Genomic DNA, 24,183 nt, shown 5'->3' with positions numbered 1-24,183 from the left:
CTGATGCTGAGTGATGTTGAGCACTTTTTCATGTGTCTGTTGGCCATTTGGATGTCTTCTTTGCAGAAATGTCTAAACACTGGTTTTTTATTCAAAAAATGTTAATAAGTAGTACATGCAAATGGTAAAAATTTCAGACAATACCAAAGGTAGACAGTGAAAAGGAAGTCTCCTCCCCACTCCTTTCTTGCTGCCACCCAGCTCCCCTCCTGGGAGGCAGCTACTATTACCAGTTTCTTCTGCCTTCTTTGGAGATTTACATACAATCCTTGAATGAGGGTAAGGTATATGTATGTGTATATGTGTATTACAATATAGATAATTCCTTCCTTTTGAACACAAATGGTAGCATTCTGTATGCACTGTTCCATTTTTGTTCTTTTCCATGAACAAATGTTTCTTAGAAATTGTTCCATATCGATAGAGTGCTGCTACATTCTTTTTAACAGCTACATAGTATTCCACTGTATGGCATATCATAATTGATTTAACAGGTCGCTTGTTGGTCACGTTCAATCGAAAGTCAAAAAAGCCTGCATTGAGCATCCTTATCCATATTTATTTTTGCACATGTGGGACTGTATGTGCAGGATACATTCCCAGAAGTGGAAAGGCCGGATCTGTCTATATGCACTATGAATTTTGAAAGATATAATCCCTGCTCAGTTTCATCCCCTGAAGTGAGACCTGTTTCCCCAGCCTGCCCACATAATAATCAACCTCTTGAATCATTGCTAATCTTATAGATGAAAAAGGATACATTGTGGTTTTAATTTGTTTTTCTCTTATTATGAGTAAGGTCTGGCTTCCTTTTTTTTTTTTTTTTTACACATACTTTTTATTTTGGAATAATTTTAAATTTAGAAAATTTGTAAAGGTAGTACAGAGAGTTCCCATATACTTCTCACCCAATTTCCCCTATCATTAACATCTTCTATAACCGTGGTTCTTTTGCCAAAACTGAAGAAACCAACATTGGTACAATACTAATAGCTAAACTCCAGACTTTATTTAGCTTTTGAGCAGTTTTCACACTTTGGTGAGCATAAGGTAACTGGGACGGTGACGGTCATGGTGACGGTGGCCTTGCAGGCTCCAGAGCCACTCCCCCGCCCAGAAGTTGTGGGTGCCTGTGATTTACATCATTCCCTGCACAGAGCAGCGCACGGCCCCGGCCTCTGGGCTGGAAGGCAGACTCAGTGGAGAAATGATTGCTGTTTCTCTAAGTTCCTCTGGAAGACAAATGCAGTTGTGGTTAACTCACTGGCTCTTTGTGGCTGTTCCATCAGCATTTCCATAGTTTTTGATATCTGGCAGAGGGAATAGTATGTGCCAAGGCACAGGGGTATGAAGCTTCACAAGGTTCTTTTTTTTTTTTTTAAACATTTTATTTATTTATTAGAGAGAGAGAGAGCTCATGGGGGAGAGAGAGAGAGAGCGAGCGCACAAGCAGGGGGAGTGGCAGACAGAGGGAGAAGTAGACTCCCCCACTGAGCAGGGAGCAAGATGCGGGGCTGGATCCCAGGACCCTGGAATCATGACCGGAGCCGAAGGCAGATGCTTAACTGACTGAGCCACCCAGGTGCCCCTGAAACTTCATCAGCTTTAAAAAATCCCATGACACAAGTAGTTCTTCTCTTCTAGTAAAATTAACACATTACAGATAAGGCTTAAGCTAACAACTCTGATCTCAGGCCCTTCTTTCCCCTCCCAGAGGCCACACTGTGGTTGCTTTGGTGTGTATCCTGCCAGGACTTTTCTGGAAAGCATGAATCCAGGGCTGAGAGTGGCTGGCGAGGACAATTGGCAGGTGTTGGGACTCTCTCTCCTCTTCTTTCTTTGTTCATGTTCATCTCTCCTGTGCAGACAACACTACGCTAACCACGAGCTTCACTGCGTGACCCCATTTGAACCTCCTGACTGCTCCAGGAGGTAGGTGGGGACCATCTCACCCTGCTCTCCTTGGACAGACTAGAGGAAGCTGAGTCCCAGAGGAGTGGAGTAGCTTGTCCCAAATCACACAGCTAGTAAGAGGCAGAGTTGTACTTGAACTCATTTCTGTTGCTTCCTGAAGAATAGCAGTTGCCCCCAAAATGATGCTAGCAAAGCGTGATCGAGTACTAGTCACTTTGCACACGCAACCTTATTGCCCCCTCAGAACAGCTCTGTGGCCCAAGTACTGTTCTTAGGCTGGTTCTGCACAGCAGAGGTGGGGTGCGGAGGGGTGAGGCAGGGGGCCTGAGATGGTGGAGCTGGGATTCTAAGTCAGCTGTGTCTGCTCTAGAGCCCACAGCTTTCGCTGCTCTGCTCGCCAGCCCCCCATCTATGCCTTTCTCTTCCCCTGCAGCTGCCTTGCGACATGATTTAGAGTTCACCGGGCATTTCCGCTCTCTCACTCACCAGATCAGTGGTACTGGTGCTTCTGGGGCAGTTCCTGCCTTAATTCCCGCGAGGCCTGCGCCTCCATCTGTCTCCCCTTACCCTGGTTTCAGTGCTCTTCTCACCTGCTCCCTGCCCTGGCCCAGGTACTCTCTCTCTCCTCCTCTCTTTGCACTTCTTTAGGATATTTGCAGAGCACCCACAGGGTGCCAGGGGGTGATGGAGGTAAAGCAGGGAACAGAGCAGACAAAGATCAAAACTGGCTGCCCGCAGGGAGCTTCCATTCTCCTGGAACAAAGACTGTTTCTGACCTGAGGTCTCTGGGCTCCTCCAGGTCTAGAGCCAATTCTCCCTGGGCTGGCTTTCTGAGCATCTCGCCCTCTTGCCATTTACTGGGACAGCGGCACATGCTGGTGGCCGTTCTAGAGGCCCCACATGTTTCCCCCTCAAGGCCTGCCGGCCTCCTCCCATCGTCCCGGGGATTTTGCTGCAGCTTGGGACTGGTCCCCTGGTTGCTCCTGAGGATCGTGTGCCCGCGTGATTTACCGCGCCTCACAGCGCCTCATGTCTTTAAAATTACAGTGCCCATTTCCTGCTGAAATAATTTCCACAAAGAGTGGCTCCTATTACCGCAAGAGGCGTGCAGACGTCATGATTTATTATTATTTATGGTCCCAAGGCCTTGTTTATGCAAGACGGGTTAGGTGCGTGCGATAGAAATGCCATTATGCAAATGACATTGAATGTCCTTACTGCGCCTAAATAATTTCTGTGTTGGACGATTAAACCTCATCTGTTATTGATATGGGCTGCAGTCGGGCTATTACAGAGTCCCAACAGTACTTACTCCCAGTAATGGGAAAATTGAGAGAGAGACACCAACACAATTGCCTCAAGTGGGCCGTGATGGTCAGGAAGGAGTAGAACATCTCGGAGGCACGCACCCAGGGAGCCCGCCGACTCTTCCGGATAAATAAGGAAGGCAGCGCCCAGCAATAAATTAAGCCCCGGGTTCGAGTGGGTGCCTTGGAGGATTTGCGGCCTTCCACTTGTGTGATTTAGCTGTTTGATTGAGCCAGGGGACCAGGCAGCCCCACCACGAGTTCCAGGGTGCCACTTGCTGAGGGAGCCCCCAGCGTGGAGGGGAGGGCGCAGGGGAGGAGAGTGGCCTGTGCCAACGCCCAGCCCCTGCACACAACCGCCTGCCTTCCAGATCTCCCTCTTGCTCTTGCTCTTTCTTTTTTTTTTTGACACAGCTGTGAAGTCCCATTTTGATCAGTGTTGATAGCTTATGAATTCCAAAATTGACAAAATTTACAGAAAAATGAGGATAATCCATCTTCCTTAGCAGCCTGTCAGGAGCTGGCCATACTTCATAATCTCCAATTACAGATGCTATTTTCCGACATTTACATGCAGATATTAGAACCAAATGAAAATGAGAAACAAAGAGAGAATGGAAATGCAGCTATTTATATGTATAAAAGACAAACAGGTAAATTCAAGACATTTAGATTGGATTTGGGGTCCCTTTAGGAGGCTGGAAAGAGACAGCCTGGAGCACATGGGGTTTCAGAATAAAATGGTAAGACACGTGGCCTCACCAGGCCTGCCCATGGTCTGGCGGTTTGGGTTCAAAATGGGTCAACTCTCCTGGAACAGCTGGGGATGCTTGATTTGGGTGGGGGCATGTAGGGCATCCCTCAGGGTTTTCACGGGACTCTGGGGATCACCCCTAGCTCAGGCTAAGCCATCGACTCCACACATAGTTCACAAATGAGTGAGTTTAGACCCTTCAACATTCGTTTTAAACAATGGTGTGTGTGTTGCAGTGGGGGGGACAGGAAATGCCACCGAGTCAGCTCTTTCTCCTGGGCAAATGGCAAAAAGTTGGCACATTCTCATGACCGGCACATTCTCATGACCAGCGCATCCACTGCGCCTGAGTAGGAGACGCGTGAAGGTATCACTGTCTATCAGAAGGGCTCTGGCCAGGTGCACTGGGAGTTGCACCAATAAACTTTTAAAATGGGATATAAATAATAAAATTAATGGGGAGAGAAGGAGTTCTGATATATGGATCATCCGCTTCCTTCTCGAGGCTAATCTGGCTGAGAGAGGAGGGTCTGGGAGGAGGCTTTGTAATGAAAATGTTCTTCCCATAAAATTGAAGGGAGAACAGCCTTGTTGCCCTCACAGCTGTATGTGGCGCTGGCTTCTGGAAAGCCAGGGATATTAATTAGCACTGCTTTGGATTAAACTCTCCCAACCATGTCGAATGGTACGATTTTTTCTCTTTGTGAGCTTGACACGAGTGGCAAGGAGAAGTCTGCCCGTGTTTTCCCCGCTTCCTATCATTGCTGAAGTTTTCTTTTATTTGGGGATCAGAACTCTTCCTCTCTCAGAAATGAAAATGAGGTATTTCAGGGCTTTCCAGGGCAGTTGGGCAGAGAGAGGCTGTTTTGTTGGAGCAGGCAGAGGAGGTGGAGATGGTTGGACCGGGAGATGGGGCTTGAAAGCTTTTGTTTGTGTGAAGCCTATTTCTAGCCAGCAGTTTTATATTATTTGAGGTTTGATTTGTGGGAGAGAGGTGAAGGAAATAAAACCAGGAGGCTAAATTTAATGTATATGTGTGTATGAGAGAGGAAAAGGAATTGTTAAAAATCAGACTCAAACCAAGCTCTCAGAAGTGTGTTTGTTTACATGTCTGTCTCAAGGCCAAGGGCTTGCTTATTTAAGTAAATTATAGGTATTAAGACACACAAAATGATTATTACGCTTTGTTTCCAGGTACAAAATGCGAGATTCATGTAACACATAACTGCAAAACACAAACATATTTTCAATAATTAAAAGCAAAAGCTCTTAAGTTAACCCTGATAAAAAAAAGGCACATAAACAGAAACACTGTTGTCACTGTGCTAGTTTTTTCTCTATTGTCTACATTAGCTAAATTTGGGCTTAGACATAATAGCTAAAACCTAAGCCTAGGGTCTACTTCCTTCCGTTTCCGATGTCTTTAAAAGCCAGAATGTTACCTTTGGTAAAGAACACAGTGCTTGAACTAAGCAGTCTGAGGTCGGATTTTTCCTTAACAAGACTAACAGTGTCCTGTGTTCCTGTTTGTTTCTCTGTTGGCTCTCACTAATGTTAAGATTAAGTGCTAGTTCTGACATCCATCTGAGCATGGCTGTCCTCTGAGTCTAACTGGGGAGAAGAGGGAATAAAGTTAATGGCGTCTATGGCCGAATCCATCTGCAAACGTGTCCTGCAGGAGGTCATTCTTGAGCCAGGCCTTGCACGGGTGGGTAGACAAGGGTGGGAGGAGAGAAGGGGAAAGGGCCCTCAGGGAGGGGAAATGGCCCTGTGACAGGTGCAGTGTTGGGAGCAAGCAGGTGTCCGAAGGGGCTGTGAAGCATGTGGGGCCTCACCTGGCCTGAGGGTTGGCATCTCTCTCCCTTGGCCCCGGCACCTCCACGTGAGGCACTGGGAATCATGGTGAAGAACACAGATCAGAGAGAACCGAGTCTGATACCCCCCTCACCAGCTCACCCTCCTTCCCTACCCTTGGTTTTCTCACCCGCCCTGGGATGGGGTTGATGATAGTGGCAGAGAGGTAGGGTGTAGCGCTGTAAGATCTTGGACTTGGGGTCTCCCTGCTTGGGGATGATTGGGATACGTTAGTTGGGCTTCTTGTGCCTCACTTTCATCGTCTGCCAAGAGGGGAGGGGATGATAATTCCCATAGGGTTGTTGTAAGGATGAAAGAAACAACCGTGTTTTAACCCCTGGAATAGTACCTGGTGTGTAGTCAGCATTCAGGGAGTTCCTGTTATTCTGAGGGTTATTAAAAGTGTGTGAGGGTTTAGGTGAGATCTGGTAGAGGCTTCAGACTTGCAAACCAAGGAGTCCTGGTCTTCTCAGCTTTTTTTTTTTTTTTCTTTTTCTGGTGCTTCTCTTGCATCCTTCTGTTTGGCCCTAGCAAACCTCAGGGACAAAGAGGGCACTCCCTCCCAAGGCTGCCTGTGTTTGCCTTTGCAGAGTATTGCCCTTTCAAAGGTTCTGACAGGGAGCAGACAGGGCGGAGAGGTGGCCTGTGGCCCGAGGAGTGTGTGTGTGTGCGTGTGCACGCGTGTGGGTTACCACTCAGCAGCGGCAGGGCAGAGGCGGTGGTGGTGGGCAGGGGCATCCGCCTCCCTGCCCTGACTTTATTGATCTTGCAGTGCAGAGAGAAGTCTCCTTTCTTTCTGGCCCTAGGATAACCTCTGTCCTCCTTCAGCTGGAAAGTCTGTCCAGAAGAAAGTGAACTATGAGTATCTTGAGGTGCCCCCTCCACTCCCATACAAGCTACTTTAGGATGGGGGGAGGGTTCCCTTCGCATGCCCCTCTTCAGGGCCCTTGCTAGCCAGTAGGTCTGCATTCCTTTGGGGGTAATGGGCCTCCCTGCCCTGCCCCCTTTCTAGTCCTACAGCAAGATGGGACAGCTAGGACCACCTGGGAGAAGCCCATAGAGTTTGGTTGTCTAGAGATGGGACTTTTTTTGGGGAATCTCTCTCTTCTTCATGTCAGGTTCTGGAGCTGCTCATCACACAGATAGGCAGAACCTCAGCAGACCCTGGGGCTCCCAGGTCCTCCTCCTCCCCTCCACCAACACACACACCACCACACACACACTGCACCTTCTTATCACTTAGGAGGCCTTGACCCCTGGCTTTCATCCTTCAGAAGTGGAGCTTAGTGCTCCAAGCCTTGTCATTTCGTTTCTTGCATTTGGAAAGACAAGAGCCAGAATGCTCTGAGCCCAGGGCCTTCTCTTGCCCCTCTTCTTACAGAACTCTTAAGGTGCAGGGTGAGCCCTGGATTCCTTTGCCCCTTCTCTCCCTCCCTTTGCTCAGTTTCACTCAGGATAGGTCCTGCCCAGGCCTACTGGTGGGATCCAGCTTCAAACCAGGCAGGATGCTGCCTGTAGGGGTCGCCCCATCTCAGAGCGGGAACAGACAGGGTCCCAAATTACTAGAGTAAAGTAGCATGGAACAGTGTCCTGAAGGAAGCCCAGGGAGAGCGCCGTGGGGATTCAGAGAAGGGAATGATCTCTTTCAACCACAAACCTAAGGAAAGCATTGGGAGCAGATGCCATTTGATCCGGACCATAGAGGACAAGGATTTCAACTGAGGTGGGGATCGGAAGAAGTGTGAGCAAAGGTACTGACATGGGCTTTCAGGGACTAGTGTGTGTGGTGTGGTTGGAGTAGAGGATGATGTTTTAGAAGTAGGGTAGATTGGAGTGGAAGCTGGAAAAGTAGGTTGGAATTTGGATTGGGGCCTGTACGGTTCAGGTCAACATTACCTGGAGGAACCGTGAAGCCGGGGAGAGTTTGTAAGCATCAGGGTAGGGGTGGGAGAAAGTGAACACTTAAGCAAAATCATGTACATAATCACTTTCCATTTCTAATGAACTTGTAGTGAGCTCTGCATTGATTGAGAACAGCATGAGTCAGCCAGGTGATGAGGTCACCAGAAAAGCAAAAGCAAGCTTCTTATGCCCCAAAGAAACATGTCCAGAATGAGGAGTGGAGGACATGGGGGGGCCCTGCATTGGGTCCAGGAGGGAACAGCCCTGCCACCGGGGGCCCAAGAGGACATTTGTTGGAACTGGAGCCACCGAGAGCACACCTAAGACCAATGTAGGGAGGCCTAAGGGGACAGATTTAGCACTTCCTCATAGCCAAGCTGGATGGCCATGCAGTGGTTGCTTCAGAAAGTAGTGAGTTCTCCGTCACTGGTGGGTTTCAAGCATCAGATAAAAGATCAGCCTTCATCATAACTCCTGAGCTCCTTTGGGCCCTGAGATTTGGGGCTCACTAAAATTCTCTAAGTGGTCAGGGGGGAATAGGGGGCCTCCTGATTAGTCATTGCTGGAAAGGTTTCTCTTGGACAGAAACTATCTAATTTCGGTCCCCTCCCCGGGGCTTCCCCTGCTATTCCACACCACCTGGGAGTGTGTCTGGAGGTGTATTGGAGGGGTGCCTGGCAGGATGCAAACAGTAGGGGGAGATGAGTCCGTTGAACTTCGCAAATCTCCTGATTTGATTCCACGGCAGTCCATCGTGGCCCAAGCATGGGCACAGATCTGGAGAGCCAAATGAATAGAGAGCATGTCTCATCCGTGCCCCTGGTAGTTTCTGATAAATAAAAGCACCCTGAGATCACTTATCCTCTCAGTGACCCCGGGAAGCACCTCTGGAACTGTTGGCAGAGCCGGGCCGTGGTACCTGTCCCAGTTCATTTGGTTCCACAGGCATTTATGTCACATCTGTTCAGAGCTGGGCATTGGACCAGGAGCTGCTGTGACAAAGAGGAGGGGACACAGCTCCATCCTCACGAAGTTCACACTCCAGTGGGGGGATGAGGACCCTAAACCACTAGGTGTCTGATGCAAAGTGGTAAGTGTAGTGGCGGAGGTACGACCACTTAGATGTTCTAGGAACATGCAGGAGGGGGAATCGGGGAAGGCTTCCTGGAAGGGGGAGGTCATTCAGAATCCTTGGCAGTTCTTTCCCCCAGTCAGGACTAACAGCACCACTGTAGATTATGGAGTATTTTTGCAAGTGTCATTTGTAGCTCCCCCTTACAGCAAACTGTTTTTTGTTGTTTTTTTTTTTTTTTAAGAGAGAGAGCACACATGCAAGCAGGGAGGGCAGGGGCAGAGGGAGAGGGAGAGAGAGAATCCCAAGCAGGCTCCATGCCCAGCTTGGAGCCAACGCGGGGCTCAACCCCACAACCCTGAGATCATGACCTGAGCCCAAATCAAGAGTCAGTCAAGAGTCAGATGCTTAATCGACTGGGCCACCCAGGCAACCCCAGCAATCATTTTTTAATTTTATTTATTTCTCTTTAAAAATGTATTTATTTATTGGAGAGAGAGAGAGAGAGAGTGCAGGAGCAGGAGGAGGGGCAGAAGGAGCGGGAGACAAGCAGCCTCAGGCAGGGCTTGATCCCAGGACCCTGAGACCACCACCTGAGCGGAAATCAAAGAGCCAGATGCCTAACCTACTGAGCCACCCAGGCGCCCCAGCAAACATTTTTTAGAAGTTTAATTCATCTTTATTAGGTTTAGTAGGGATGGAATGCTAAAACCTCGTTTTTTGTTTTTTACTTTTTTAAATTAAACTTTGGGTTTGAGATCATTGTAGATTCACAGGCAGTTATAAGAAATAATACAAAAGGATTCTATATACCCTTTTCCAGTTTCCCCCAGTGATGATACGTTGCCAGGCTGTAGTACAGTATCACGTTGGGGTATTGGCGGGGATAGACTTGAGACACAGAACAGACCCCCCCCACCACAGATCCCTCCTGTTGCCCTCTGCAGCTTTTTGCAAGTGCTGTTTGTTTACACGTCTGGCCCTGAGAACCCAAAATATGAGAGTAAAAAGGACTGCCCTCTAGGACTTGACATTCTTATCACCGACTTTGTGCCTTCTCATGACCTTGGGAGGAAGGTCCTATATCCCCATGTTACACATGAGAGAAGAGCCGAGAACGTGAGGCACCTGGCCTGGTTCCACACGGCACGAACTTGGCCTGTCAGATTTGAACCCTGTCTTCCTGGCCTCAGGGCTGGTGGGCTTCCTTAGCCATACTCCTCCCCTGATGGCGGCCAGACATCTGGATTCAGGGGGCCTGGGTAGAACTAACCCACAGAATGTGGCCTACTCTCCCCACACTCTGCTTTATTGAATTTTAATTTTTATATCATAAAATTCACTCATTTGAAGTGTACAGGTCAGTGATTTTTAGTAATTTAAGGAGCTGTGCCACCAACAGTCCAGTTTTAGAACAGTTCCTTCCCTCCAAGAAGATCCTTCGTGTGCATTTGCAGTTAAAGCCCGTTCCCGCTCTAGCTCCAGCCACCCCTGCTCTGCTTTCGGTGTGACAGTTCGGGACACCTCACTGATATCTGCAGCCGTCTTTCTTTCTTTCTTTCTTTCTTTCTTCTTTCTTTCTTTCTTTCTTTCTTTCTTTCTTTCTTTCTTTCTTTCTTCTTTTCTTTCTTTTTCTTTCTTTCTTCTCTTTCTTTCTTTTCTTTCTTCTTTTCTTTCATTCTTTCTTTCTTTCTTTCTTCTTTTCTTTCTTTCTTCTTTTCTTTTCTTTCTTTCTCTTTTCTTTCTTTTTCTCTTCTTTTCTTTCTTTTTTTCAAGATTTTTAAAACTTATTCATTTGAGAGACAGAGAGGGCGCATGAGCAGGAGGGAGAGGCAGAGGGAGAAGCAGGCTCCTCGCCGAGCAGGGAGCCCGATGCGGGACTCAATCCGGGGACCCTGGGATCACGACCTGAGCCGAAGGCAGACGCTTACCGACTGAGCCACCCGGGCCCCGTACCTGGCGTCTTCGACTTAGCGTGCTTTTAAGCTCCCCTGTACGGCAGCACGCATCGGTGCCTTGTTCCTTTGTACTGTGGTGTAGTATCCCGTTGCATAGATAGACCACAATTTGTTAATGGCAGCGAACTTCGTTAACTTCATTTTGAAGCAGGCTCCAGACATTGTATCATTTTATCTGTAAATGTTTTAGAATGACTCTTTAAAAGATGAGACCTTAGGAAGCATAACCATGATACCGTTATCACCCCTAAAGAGTTAGCAAATCTATAATGTACTCAAAAAACTCAAATATACAATCTGTATTTGCATTTATGATAGCTTCGTAATACGCCACAATATTTTCTTTTACATTCATATTTTTTACAGTCTATTTGTGGGAGTCAGTGTCCACGTTGCGACCGATTGATATGTCTCGAGTGTCCTCCAACCTATCGGATCCCCTCCATCTCTCTTTCTTGCGTTGGAGCTCATCTGTCGAAGAGGGACTCCCTATTCTGTCTTGTGGCCACTTAGAGAGGCAAAGAGCCATCAGCGGTGGCAGGGGACTTGGAGATCACGTACAAGTCCTCAGACAGCTGGGGACGCAGAGGCCAGGGAAGGGAGACAGCTGCCCCCAGGCCCCGGCTCCACCCCAGCTGCCCGAGGCATCCAGACCACTCTGCCTCCTCAGTCTCAGGTCATCAGGCCAGGCCCTGGGGACACAGCTCCCCCACTCCAGCTCATGTCCTCTGCTGGGTAGGTGTGTCGGTGGGCAGGTGTCTGGATGGGAGTGGCTGGCCTGGCGCTGGCCCAGCTCCCGAGGGCCACCTGAGGCTGGGCGGTGAGCCTGGAGGAGCTCAGCAGGGACGGGGAAGCCTCCTGGGCCGAGGTAGCCATCTGAGGTAGCCAGCCCTGCAGCCTCGTCCCCATGCCCTGCCCTCCTTCGTGCTGCCCTCCTTCTCACGTGTCTGTGTTTCTTTTCTCCTCCATGCTGTGGCAGTGGTGCCCCGTGCTGATGAGACAATACTTGGTGCAGCCCCAGGCAGTCCTTTTCCAGGTAATTTCCTAGGGACCCAAACGACGCCCAGCACCCATTTTCCCGGGGCATGTGCCTCCTGGAGTCCCTTCTAGGATTCCTTATCCCTTGTGCTGCTTAGCTTCCCAAGTGCCATCCCTGTCCTTATCCTTCAGATCCTCACACCCGCCCTGGCAGGCAGGCAGCAAGGAGTTTGACTTAAATCTCATTTTATTAATGAGGAAAATGAGGCTCCAAGAGCTGGCCTGGCTTGCCTGAGGTCACACAGGACAGAGGGAGGCAGAGCTGGGGTGAGAACCCCGTGTTATTACTGCTGGTTCACAGTTCTTTCTACCACAAGGTCAAAGGCTATACATGAGACAGATAAAAATTAGCTGAGGAAGTCCATTCCCCTCCCTGTACCTCACTTTCTCCATGTCGGGGAAAATGACCCTGAGTGTCTGTCTAGCTCAGACACTGGAGAGTTCAAGACTTTCCATCGTCTGGAGCCTGGTATCTGTGAGGAGGGTGTGCATACTTGCTGGTCTTGACCTTGAGGCCTTACAAGAATCGGTGGCTGTCGGGCAAAGAGTTTTATCCCCATTGGTTGCCCTGGAGTGGACAGTCTGTGAAGTGCTGTCCTCAGTTCATTTCTCTTTCTGGGTCATGGTCAAGGATGGCACCAGGCGGCCCTGATGGGAAGGGAGCAGAAGCCCCAAATAGCATCCTAAGAAAGAACCCCAAGGGCTCAGAGGAGTCAGAAGTGTGGAACACAGCTATGGGCTGTGACTGCCAGCGGTGGGAGGAGGGGGGCCCTGTTCCCGAGCACGTGGGTGCACCAGCACACTTATATACATGCGACCCGCCCCCGCCGTGTTCCGTCAACTCAGCCCTCGGCCCCCCAGATAACTGAGAGAAGTGGAAGTGCACTGTCGCGGTTACCAGAGGCACCGATTATTTCCTCTCTCTTCTCTTCCTGTCTCCTGACCTTCCTTTCTGGCTTTCTTTCTCTGTCATTCTTTTTACCCTGTCCAGTCTCCACTTTCACAAAGGACCCGAGGTGTCCTGCAAAACAAACAATTGCATGGACCTAAGTTAGTATGTTAAGGCTGAAAAAAAGTTCAGAAATGACATGGCGGAAGAGGGTGGGTCCTAACGCCAGGTGCCAGCAATGCTGTGGTTGCGGTGGTTGAACACTGAATTTGACTGAGCTTCTTGGCAGCCAAAGCAAAAAGGGGCAAACCGTGGTTTCCAGTGTTCCTCTTGCTCAACCACAGGCAGGCTAACTATTCATCAGGAGAGGAAAACAAAACGTCAGGGGCACTGAACTGCAGGAGGGATTGGCAAGGACTTTGAATATTCTTAAGGGCAGTGTTTCCCGAGGTTAAAAAAAAAAAAGTTCTTAGTGTGGCTCTTTTATTTCCTCTAACTAATGTTGAATGCCTGATATCTTCTCACAGACCAGTGAAAGCACTTCCCCAGAGGCTTTAACACATGGTGGCCAAGGACGTTGTTTGCTGGTCACCTGACTTGATGAGGGGAAAGGGGAGAGGGGTAGGGGAAGGTTAGCATATCACTTGGGGTTCTTGTTCAAACCCTTCTCAGTTAATTTTTGAGTGTTGTGGCTAATGTCATGCTACTGGACCGTATATTCATTCACCAAGCGCTTAGGGGGCTCTAGGGATGTTCCCTGTTCCATGATCTCAAGGCAGCCTAGAGGGAGATAGACAAACGGCCATTAAACATGGTAGAAGTATGGCAATGGAGGTCTGTGGACGTAAGGAAGCATTGACAAAGAGTCACTATTTCTCTGTAGACATAGGGGACCCGGGAATGGCTTCCCCAAGGAGGTGACGTTGGAGCTGGGTCTTGTGGACAGTGTAGGAGTTCTCTACGAGTCCTCCAGGCCGGGGTAGGACTGCCGGGAGTGGCTGAGGAGCAGGGGAGCCCAGGAGATTGGAGAGAATCATCGGCAGCTCCAAGGGACAGGCAGTGACGAGGACTCAGGGAATAATTACACACCAAAACTAAATGTTAGCATCCCCTGGCTCACGCAGGAGCAGAGTAAGAGATGTGGAATCCTACCCAAGAAGAGAGTCTAGGTTTGGACCAAGCCCTGCCACGTGGTGGTGGTGGGAGGTACAGATAGCCAAGGGCAGCTGAGGGAGGGTTTCCAAGTCCCCTGTCCCCAGGGCTCCCACTCTTTAGAGAAGTTCACCCTACCTTCTGGCAGCCAGTGGTGGTTGGGAGACTGGATTTTTGGACCTCCTACCACATGTGTAACACAAGTTAAAGATTTTTATCTTGGAAAGGGGATCCAAACCCAACTGTCAAAGTGACTGGACAAACTTTGACAGTGAATTTATTGACCAAAACAAAATCAAATAGCTAAAAGACCCTTCCAACTGGGCATCAGAGACATTAAGAAGCAGAATATCCCCGTTGGTCACCCTCTTGCAATTTTCTTAAAGCTAGGTTGGTTCTGCTTTCTTGGGGGAAATAAAGGCTTTCCCTTGCAGACCCAGCTGCCCAGCCTGGAGTCCAGGAAGGGGGTAGGTCTGGCAGTGGGGTACAGAGGGGCTCAGGGATGCTGACTTTTGGTTGAGATTGCTGTCTGGCCCGCCTAAGGATGGCTCATTCATGTGTTCATCCATGTGTTCCCTGTGCAAGCCCATCAGAGTTGAATCCCAGCTTAACTACCTTTCCGTCTTTGCCTCTTCTACTTTCACTTCCTTCAACGATTGGCATGTGCCCTGTTTCCAGATCACTCCTGTCCTCTTATCTCTGAGCCTTCCTGCAGCACTTATCAGCCTTGGGGGTTGGGGATTGCTCAGACCCAGGTTCAGTGCCGCCTGCCCAAGAGCCCTGTCCTGACCACTTCCCACTCCATGGTCAATGAATGGTTCTGCACTCCTGTTCCTCTTGGATAAAGCTTCTGGGCCATGTGTCTTTTCCCTCGGGGTTTGTGGATGAGGGTCAGAGAGCTTGTCTGGCCTTCACATGTCGTCTTGCGCACAAGAAAGGCTCAATAAACACTGAACATTCATTATGCTCAGGCCTCCGTAAGGGCACTGGTAATACAGAGAGGAGGGAGGCCTGTCCTCTACCCCAGAGTCCCAGGAACTCCAGAAGACACCATCTTGGAAGAAACCCTTACAGATTTGTTTTGACCTCCTTCTTTTTTTTTTTTTTTTTTTTTGCTCATGACAATGCACTGAAGGAGCCATTTCAGTGAGCTTTACTTCCGAGTTCCTTTTTTCGCAAATTAGGCAGCTAATGCCATGACCAGGTCCAATTCTGTGGGGGATGAAGTCTAGACAGTGACCGTTTCTCAACAGCTCCTTGCTGCGTGGAATGAAAACTTTGCTGGTCCTGACCTGAAGCAAGAAAGACATCCTCATCTCCACCTAGTATATCTGTATCCACTTATATGTGAAACCAAGATTTCCAAAACAGGACTTTTGCTGTGTGTAAGAACCTTGGGTATTTTCTGTTCTAGTCCATTCTAATTTCATTTTTTAAAATATTGGCACTAGCAAATTGATTTTGCATCTGTTAACAGATCAGGCCTCACAGTATAAAAATCATCAGAGTCATTGTCAAGACTTTGGAGTCAGATGGATCCAGGTTGGAATCCTGGCTGTGGCACCTAGAAGCTGTGTGACTTTAAGCAAGCTGCTTCCCTTCTATCATAGGTCTCAGTTTCATCGTCTGTAAAATGGGGATAACATAGAACCTGCTTCATGGAGTTACTGTGAGGATTAAATGGAACATTCAGGTAAAGCTCCTCACACAGAGCAAGTGATCAATAAATGTGAGTTTTTGACATGGGTGTGAAGATTGTGGTTCTGATTGCCCTGGCATGACCACTTGGTGGGGCCAGCAGAGCAAAGGTGGGTCACCTGCCTCCTATGGAATGGTAGTCAGGAAGGACTTCCTGGAGGAGGAGGCATCGGATCAGGGTGGCAGGATGACTGGGACCCCCTCCTGTCCTCACAGTGACCAAGAACCCTGTGTGAGCATCCCAGGACCACTTGTTCCCAAGGATTTTTGGCTGGACCTAGAGCCAACCACATTAGATGCCTTTGCTTTTCCCATTTAGGTCTCCAATCCACCTGGAATTGATTTTTGTGTCTGGAGTAAAGTAAAGATCCAATTTCTTTTTTCCCCCTTGTTTCTGAATGGATAACTGGTTACCCCCGCCCTGTTGATTAGAGTCCATCCTTCCCTGCTGATTTGTACATCCCTTCTCTCATATATCAAGGTTCCATATATGCACAGATCAGTTTCTGGACTCGCTTCCATTTCATTGATCTATTTATCTGTCCCTGTGCCAATCCCACACTGTCTTAATTACTGTAGCTCTACAGTGATTCCTGATGTCGAAAGGCGTGTCCCTATCTTGTCCTTCTCCCTTAGAAACCTGTGCTCTTCTCTGCGTGTTTCAGAATCAGCCTCTGCTGGAGATGATTGAGAGCCCCAGGAGCTCCGGACAAAGCTGTCCTCAGTGAGGCTCATGGCAGGATGCCTGGGCCTGCAGTACCTCGTGGACTCATGGCTGCCAGCCACCCCAGTTTGAGCTGCCCAAGAATTCTTTCTAATTCATAGCCTGAGAGAAGCACCAGGAATATGCCTGAGTCTGAGTCCCATCTGCCTGCCACTGGCCCAGGGGTTCCCCTGGTTACATGACCTGTGGCTCAGTCCTCAGCATCCTACCCAAGGTGCCCAAGACTGCTTGCTTCCCTTTCCCTGTCTGCCAAGGACATAAGCCTGGACAGACAGGGATATGCCCTCCATTGGCAAGGCCAGGGTCCTGGAGGGAACTGCTCACACTAGAATTTGGCATGCACACCCAAAGTCTCTGGCTTAGGTGTTTGTAAATATTTTCTTTACCTGAAAATCAGCCTGGGGGTTGGGTGGAAGGAAGAGACCTGGCATTCATGCTTCTCATTTCGTCTGTCCCTGAATGTGAAGACCCAGGTTGGCATCTTCTGGAGACCACTCTGATGGCGGGCTTGCATGCCAAGGAAATGACTCATCACAAGCTTTGATTTCATGAAATGGCTTAACGAAAGGAGCACGACTGTGGGCCAGGCGCCCATGGTTGGCGTGGCCATGCTCAATCTGAGGTGTGCGCCCCGCAGTTCTCAGCAGACAGGTGCTCACATGCTTTCGGGACTCAGAAACACTCGCCAAACCCGTGGTTCGTTTGGTTTTACTGTTTTGGATTTTGAGTGAGAGTTTTTGGAGGACGACTCTCTGGACTGGGATTCTGCCCTGTTGGCTGTGGACAAAGCCCTCTTCGCCTTGGGCCTCAGTTTACTCATCTACGAATTGAAGGCCTGGCATGATGATGTCTCGGACTCCCCTTAGCCTTGTTTCTGTGATTCTGCATCTGTGGTTTAAGAGCATTGAAATCGGACACTTTTCACTCCATCCTCTTGGCAACAAGACTCTTATCTCTGCCTTGCTTTTGGTTACTGACCTCTCCCTCCCTGCTTGGAAGAGGCCGTCTGTGGCCGCTGGGGCTGGGCTGGTGGCGTCTGCAGCCTCAGGAAGCTAGGGTGGGATTCTCGTGCAACTGCTCTGAATCCTGCCCACCTCCTCCCCCCGGGGGAGAACTGCTGAGTTTGGATACCGGTCTTGTTCTATTGAGTCGGACCTGCCTTCTCAACACTTGGGGTGGCCTTGGCGCCAGCATGAGCTAACCCAGCGAGGTGGCTGAACCCCAGAATGTGGTGCTGGCATTTGGCTGAGGTGCTTTGGAGTCTTGATACTGAGCTTTCTCTGTTTTGTTTCCTCTTTCAGACCACTGAGTATTCAGCGATGGCCTCGCTGGCTGGAGGGCTGGATGACATGAAGGCCAACCTGACCAGTCCCACCCCCACCGACATCGGGAGCAGCGTGCCTGGGCCGCAGTCCTACCCCATTGTGACAGGTGAGGGCATCTAGGGTGGAGGAGAGAGAGAGAGAGACTGAGACTGCCTGCGTGGTGGGAAGAGTGGCTTGGTGCTTTTGGACTTGACTGGCCATTTTTTGTTTTAATAAGGTTATGAGGTCCCAGAATTGGTCAGGCAGGAGACTGCTGGGGCTGGGGGTTGTGACTGTGATGAGACATGGCTTTCTGTTGCTCTGATAAAGCCAGAGGAGAGCAAATGCCAAATGGACCATGGGTTGGGACAGACGGCAGGGGAGGCCCATGGCAGAGGGGCCTCAGTGATTTTGGGATCTCCTGTGGGTAGGGCCTGGCGTTCAGTCCTTCTCATGAGAAGGACAGCCTGGCTGGTGAGACTTGAGAAAGAGCAGACTTCTGTCAAACTGTCATTGACATTTCAGATTTCCAGGCAGAGGCTGAGTCAAGAAGGGCAAGAGGTTTAGGCTGGAAGGTGCTTGGTGGATGCAAAATAGCTGCCTTTCTAGAAGGCCCAGGGCCAGCCTCTTTAGCTATCAGTATAAAGAGTTTGGACCCTGGAGGCACACTGCTGGATTTGAACTTGCCATTGACTAGCTCTCTAAACTTGGGTAAATTATATAAGAATTCTGGGCCATGTTTTAAAAAAAAAAATCCCTAAAATGGGATTGGTGATAGCACCTGACCCATAGTGTTGTTGCGAGGATTAATTCGTCAATACATATAAGGTGCTTAGGCTCTTGTTTAGCACATAGCAAGCAACCAATACATGTTGCTGTTATTATTCCTCTCAGAGCCTTCTCATGATGGCTGGTCATCATTGTGAGGCTTGGTGCTGCAGAAGGGCCTGCACTAGAAGGGCTGGGTAGATACCTCTTCCTCCTCCAGCAGCAGTGGGATAATATGGGAGGACAGACTCTGGAAGTTTGTCCAAGTTGGCAGGCAGGAAGCAGTCTCAGATACTAGACAGACAGATAGTGGGAGGCTTGGGGGTGGCGCTTAGGCCAGAGCCTAGGCGTCCAGCCCAGGGTAGCAGGATGTCCCTGTAGGCTGATAGGCAGGACATGGTAAGAAGTAACAGAGACAGGGGTTCTTAGAAGTATAGGTGGGCTATGGTTATGTCAGGGAAGCTGGGAACTGGGCTTAGGTTAGAACTTTTGGGGAGGGCCTGGATGTCACATAGGCTCCAAGACAGTGAGAACCTAACCCTAAGACCTGTGCTGATATTTTGGCACTGGGGCTCATGGGGCTCAGACAGTGGGGGTCCTGTTTGCCCATCCTGACAAGAACCTGGAGGCAGCTGAGCTGGTGCAGGTGGGGAAGTGTCAGCATTGGGACAGGTATAGAGGCTGGGGAGCCTCAGTTAGAGCGAGGCTTTACTGACAGCACAGATATCCCCTGAGGTCCTCTCCCCCAGAAGGCTGCAGTTGGCCCAGGCAGCAGGTCTGGGCATGGATTGAGTTTTCAGATAAACCTTTGACCAAAGACTTATTCGTACTCCAGAATGAAGTCCGAATGATGCTTGATCTTTAAATTTTTTTTTAATTTTGGAGATAATTCTAGTCTCTGACCCATTCTTACTCTTTGTGTTGCTTTTAACTTTCATCTTTCCTGAAAACACATTAAATTACCTGCTGTAGAATATTAAAAGCACTCAGGTAGTGGAAGGTATAGAAATGTACCATTGGAAGAAATATTTTCTGCCTTGTTCTGGGAAAAATAGAGAAAATGGGTTTTTTGGCATGCCCTTCCCCAGAGGTGTGTTTTTCTGGGTGTTCATCGCTGAAGGGTATTTCTGTAGAGGACCATATAGGGCTATGAGAGCAAGATATGAGGTGGCAGACGAAAGCTGTTGGGAAAAATCAGTATTACATTACATGAAGAGCTCTTACTATATCTAAGACCACTTCATGATCATGTGCAATTCTGAGCTATTTTATTTTATTACAATTTTTTAAAATTCAGGGGCACCTGGGTGGCTCAGTCAGTGGAGCATCTGACTCTTGGCTTCAGCACAGGTCATGATCTCAGGGTTGTGAGATTGAGCCCCGTGTTAGGCTCCACTCTTAGGAGGGAGTCTGCTGGAGATTCTCTCTCCCTTTGCCTCTGCTCCTCCCCCCCCACTCCCCTCTCTCATGCACACTCTAAGAATAAATAAATACATCTTGTTTGAAAAATTCAATCGATTTTTTAAAAGTTCACCCATGTCTTGATTTTGCATAACCATATCCTGGATTTTGAAATATTAGAAGTATTCTAATTATAAATACAATCATTAGCTTTCTTGTGAGTAAACAAATAGCTAGCTAGAAAAATAATAGAAGAAGAGTCCTTTAACAATAGCACCAGAAAAACCCCAAATGCTGAGGAATAAACTTCACTTTAAACTCCACTAAGGACATGAAAGAGGGGCACCTGGGTGGCTCAGTCATTAAGCATCTGCCTTCGGCTCAGGTCATGATCCCAGGGTCCTGGGATCGAGCCCCGCATCGGGCTCCTGCTCTGCGGGAAGCCTGCTTCTTCCTCTCCCTCTCCCCCTGCTTGTGTTCCCTCTCTTGCTGTGTCTCTCTCTGTCAAATAAATAAATAAAATCTTAAAAAAAAATAAATAAAATAAACTCCACTAAGGACATAAAAGAATAAATGGAGAGATATAACTTGTTCTTGGGCAGGAAAACTCAATATCATAAAGATGTCAGTTTTCCCTAAGTAATCTACTCATTCGCAATCCCAATCGAACTAGCAGCAGAATTTTTCTTTTTTTTGGAACATGTCTAAATGATACAAAATACTGGAAGAATAAGCACTCAAGGATCGCTAAAAAATTCTGAAATAGAGAAATGAGCAAAAGTCGTAGCCTATTTAAAAACATTATGATAAAACAGCAGCAATTAAAACTATTTTTTGTTTTTGTTTTTTACAATTTATTTATTTATTTAAGTAATCTCTATACCCAGTGTGGGGCTTGAACTCACAACCCAGAGATCAAGAGTCATTCCCTCTCCTGACTGAGCCAGCCAGGTGCCGCTAAAGCTATTTGTAACTGAAACTAAAGTAAACAGACAAATATAATAGCATAAAGAGTCCTTAAATGGATCCAAATTATATGTGGGTGTTTATAAATGTAGTATTTCTTTTTTTTTGTTTTGTTTTTGTTCTTTTTTAATTTTATTTTATTATGTTATGTTAATCACCATACATCATTAGTTTTTGGTGTAGTGTTCCATGATTCATTGTTTGCGTGTAACACCCAGTGCTCCATTCAATACGTGTCCTCTTTATCAAATCAGTAAAGATAAATCATTCAGTTAATGGTGTTCAGACAACTGGGTTTGTTGGATAGATACCCCACTTTCAATATCAAAAAAAATTCCAAGTTGATCTAAACTTCGTAAAAAATGAAACCAATAATAAACTAGAAAAAAACGAGGGATACTTTTTATAATCTTAGAGTGGAGAAAGCTTTAAAAATCTGTTCCAAATTATAAAAGACAAAGAAAAAATAATACAAATGGCAGTTAAAAATGTAAGTCTTTTGTATGTGATGTAAAATTCAGAATTATTTATAATGGCAAACAAATGGAAACAATGCAGTGTCTGTCAATAGGAGCTGGTTAAATAAATTATGGCTCCTTCATAGCACAAAATACTATGCAACCAATTAAACCAATTAAAAAGAATTAAGTAGAGCTGTCTATGCCGAAATGACGGAATGTCCAAGATATATTTTTAAGTACATAAATCCTTTGTAAAATACTGTGTGAAGTATGATCCCGTTGGTGTGGAAAAATATAAAGGACACACAGAGGCATGGGTGCACACAGGCAGGTCGGAGGCTTGTAGATTCCCTAGTCCTTCCCCTGCTTTATGAGGCATTGTGATTTTGGGGTTCTCTGCCCAGTCCCAGCCAGCATCCCCTTGGGATAGCAGATATTAACAATGCCCCTTTACTCTCCTAAAATAAAGTTCATAAAAACAATCTTCACATCTGATTTCAAATAAAGTAAAAATAACGCCTTAATTATGAGATACAGGAAGAATGAAAGTGAAACTGTTTATAATTAAATACTATGTACTTTGGGGGCGCCTGGGTGCCAGTTGGTTAAGCGTCTGCCTTTAGTTAGGGTCATGATCCCAGAGTTCTGGGATTGAGCCCCAAGTTGGGCTCCCTGCTCAGTGGCGAGTCTGCTTCTCCCTCTCCCTCTGTGCCGCGGCTCGTGCTCTCTCTCATTCTCTTTCTATCTCAAATAAATAAATAAAATCTTTAAAAAAATACTATGTACTTTGATAAGTAAATACTCTGCCTGATTAAACTGCAAGACATAATGAAGTAGTTCACGGCCTGCCCCGTGCACAGAATCACTGTGAACGCCACAGCCCTGAGCAGGCTTAGGGACTCGTACTTACTCATACAGTGAGCATGATTTTATGAATAGGTGAGGAACTCTTGGCAAAGTTCCAAGTAAAATATTAAGGTACAAGCTTTGCTCGGTTTACACAGTCGTTGCATTCCTAGAAAATTCAGTGTATATTAAGACCATGGAAATTGCAAGTTCACATTTATATGCAAATGAAGTTCAGTGCTAGATTTAAATAATTATAAACAGATTTTTCACCTGTCCTGTTGGGCAGGACATGACAGTCGTGCAAGATGAAAGGAAACTTCACAGTGGGGACTGTTCCACCGCAAGGCAGTGATGCCTCTCAATCGTTGAAAAGCCCCAACAAATTTTCCAAACACCCTCTAGGGGGCAGTTGCTGACCCCACTGAGAAGCGCTAGAACACCTTGAAGGAATGCCCCCAAGAGCTGTTAGGATGGCCTCCATGTGACCACGGGGCAGTGATTGAATTCCACTTGTGTTCGTGGATGTGTTGACACAGTTCTGAACTCTACGGGGAGACCAGCCCCATGCCTTACCTTCTCTGCTCCCCACAGAGCCCAGAGCGTAGTTGGTGCTCAGCTGGACTGTGAGCCAGCTCAGGGCTCTAGCTGGAGTCCGGGGGAGGGGTGGGGTGGGGGAGGTGGCCTCCATCCTGCTCCATCTCGGCCCTTACACTCTGTGCTGTGCAGGGAAGATCTCATTAGAGAACAAGTCGATTTCTCTCCATCGTTTATATGCCACATTAAATATTAAGTTAAACTCCTGCTCTACCAGCCAGGGCCACGGTTCAGAAACTGCTCACCATTTGCAAACCAGTGACATGGCCAGCTCATTTCTGCATCATCAGCAGTTTGGGATCATCCTGATTGGGACTAATTATTTGCAGGTGTGTCCTTGGGCCACAGGCCTGCCGATGGAGCAGCCACTGCGCCTACCTGCCAGGGAGGACAGCGGGTGGGATGCCAGGCTCCCTGCTCCTGCTCACCTCCCTACTGCTGAAGGACCTAGCAGTCTTGTCCTCAGCGGTGCCCACCTGACCTTTGCCTGGAAGAACAAAGGAACGGGGGTAGCCTGTATCCTTGCCAGCCTTCTTCCCCCGAGCACCATCTTTTTGCATCAGCTGTTAGAATGGAGGGAGGAGACCAAGGGAGGCTTCTTCTCCTCAAATAAGTTTGGTGTGGTGGAGGACCAGCGGGAGCCCTGGGCACTGTCCCCTCTAAGCAAAAGAGACCATAGCGGGGCTGCAGATGAGCACCCACAAAGACAGAATGATGCTAAGTCCCTAAGACCAGCAGCTCTGATTTGCTGTACCCCTAGGTTCAACATTTGGAGCCTCAATACCCCAGACTTGGCAGCCCAAGAAAGCCCTCCGCCTCTGCCTTTTTCATCAGCAATAGCTGAAGACTGGAGGAAAGAGCACTAGATTGGGAGTCAGAGGAATGGGCGTAAGCCTGGACTTTCCCACTTAATTGTCCTATCCTTCAGCAAAAAGATTGTCCTCTGGGCCTCAGTTTTCCTGTCTATGAAATGGGGATGGTGATTCCTGCCCTGCATGTCTCCTTTGGCTGTTGCAAGGATATAATGAGACAGTGAGGGGAGAGAGTTTGAGAACCTCGACAGGGGCATCTGAGGATGTGTGGGTAGTTGAGGGAGAAGGTAGTCTGGAGGGTCCAGGAGCCCGTGTTGGCACTTCCCAGCCTCCCTTAGGACAAACATCCCGACCACAGATGGGCAGGGTGGGAGGGTCATGCAGTCCAACTGCTCACCTGATAGCTGGGGAGACCCAGGTCCAGACAGGGGAGGTGACTTGCTCAAGGTCACATCCAGTGAGTTAGAGCTGGAACTAGGGCTCACTCAGAGCCCTGACCTTTGTGGCCTGCTGCCATTATGTGGTGGGATGGACCAAAAAAAAAAAATCCCAGTCTAAATTTCCAGAGGGCATTTCTTCTAGCATGTAATTGAGAATGTCAGCAGGAAAGCCAGACTGCTTAGCTTGAAGCCCAGTGTCACCATATTCTGGCTGGCTGACCTTGGGCGGGTTACTAACCTCCATGCCCAAGTTCCCAACTATAAAACAAAGCCCAGACAGAACCCGCTCATAGGCTTCCTGTGAGGATAACACGCATGGTCCATGC

The 24,183-nt window shown here is 48.1% G+C and overlaps 1 protein-coding gene across 4 annotated transcripts in view; it reads left to right on the top strand.

Annotated features, from left to right (window-relative positions):
- Positions 1 to 24,183, top strand: part of PAX5 (paired box 5) — a 188,585-nt gene that overhangs the window by 90,489 nt on the left and 73,913 nt on the right. For 2 of the 4 annotated variants that reach the window (XM_081803204.1, XM_081803203.1), the window contains exons 7-8: positions 11,741 to 11,797; positions 17,564 to 17,693. In XM_081803204.1, coding sequence (XP_081659330.1) covers positions 11,741 to 11,797; positions 17,564 to 17,693 — 187 coding nt within the window. The remainder of the gene's footprint in view (positions 1 to 11,740; positions 11,798 to 17,563; positions 17,694 to 24,183) is intronic. The other 2 variants (XM_081803206.1, XM_081803205.1) reach the window with 1 other exon arrangement.

Source organism: Leptonychotes weddellii, chromosome 14 (genome assembly GCF_054177405.1).
Source record: "Leptonychotes weddellii isolate Sample4059 chromosome 14, ASM5417740v2, whole genome shotgun sequence".
NCBI lineage: Eukaryota > Metazoa > Chordata > Mammalia > Carnivora > Phocidae > Leptonychotes > Leptonychotes weddellii.
This window is presented reverse-complemented; position numbering and strand designations above follow the sequence as displayed.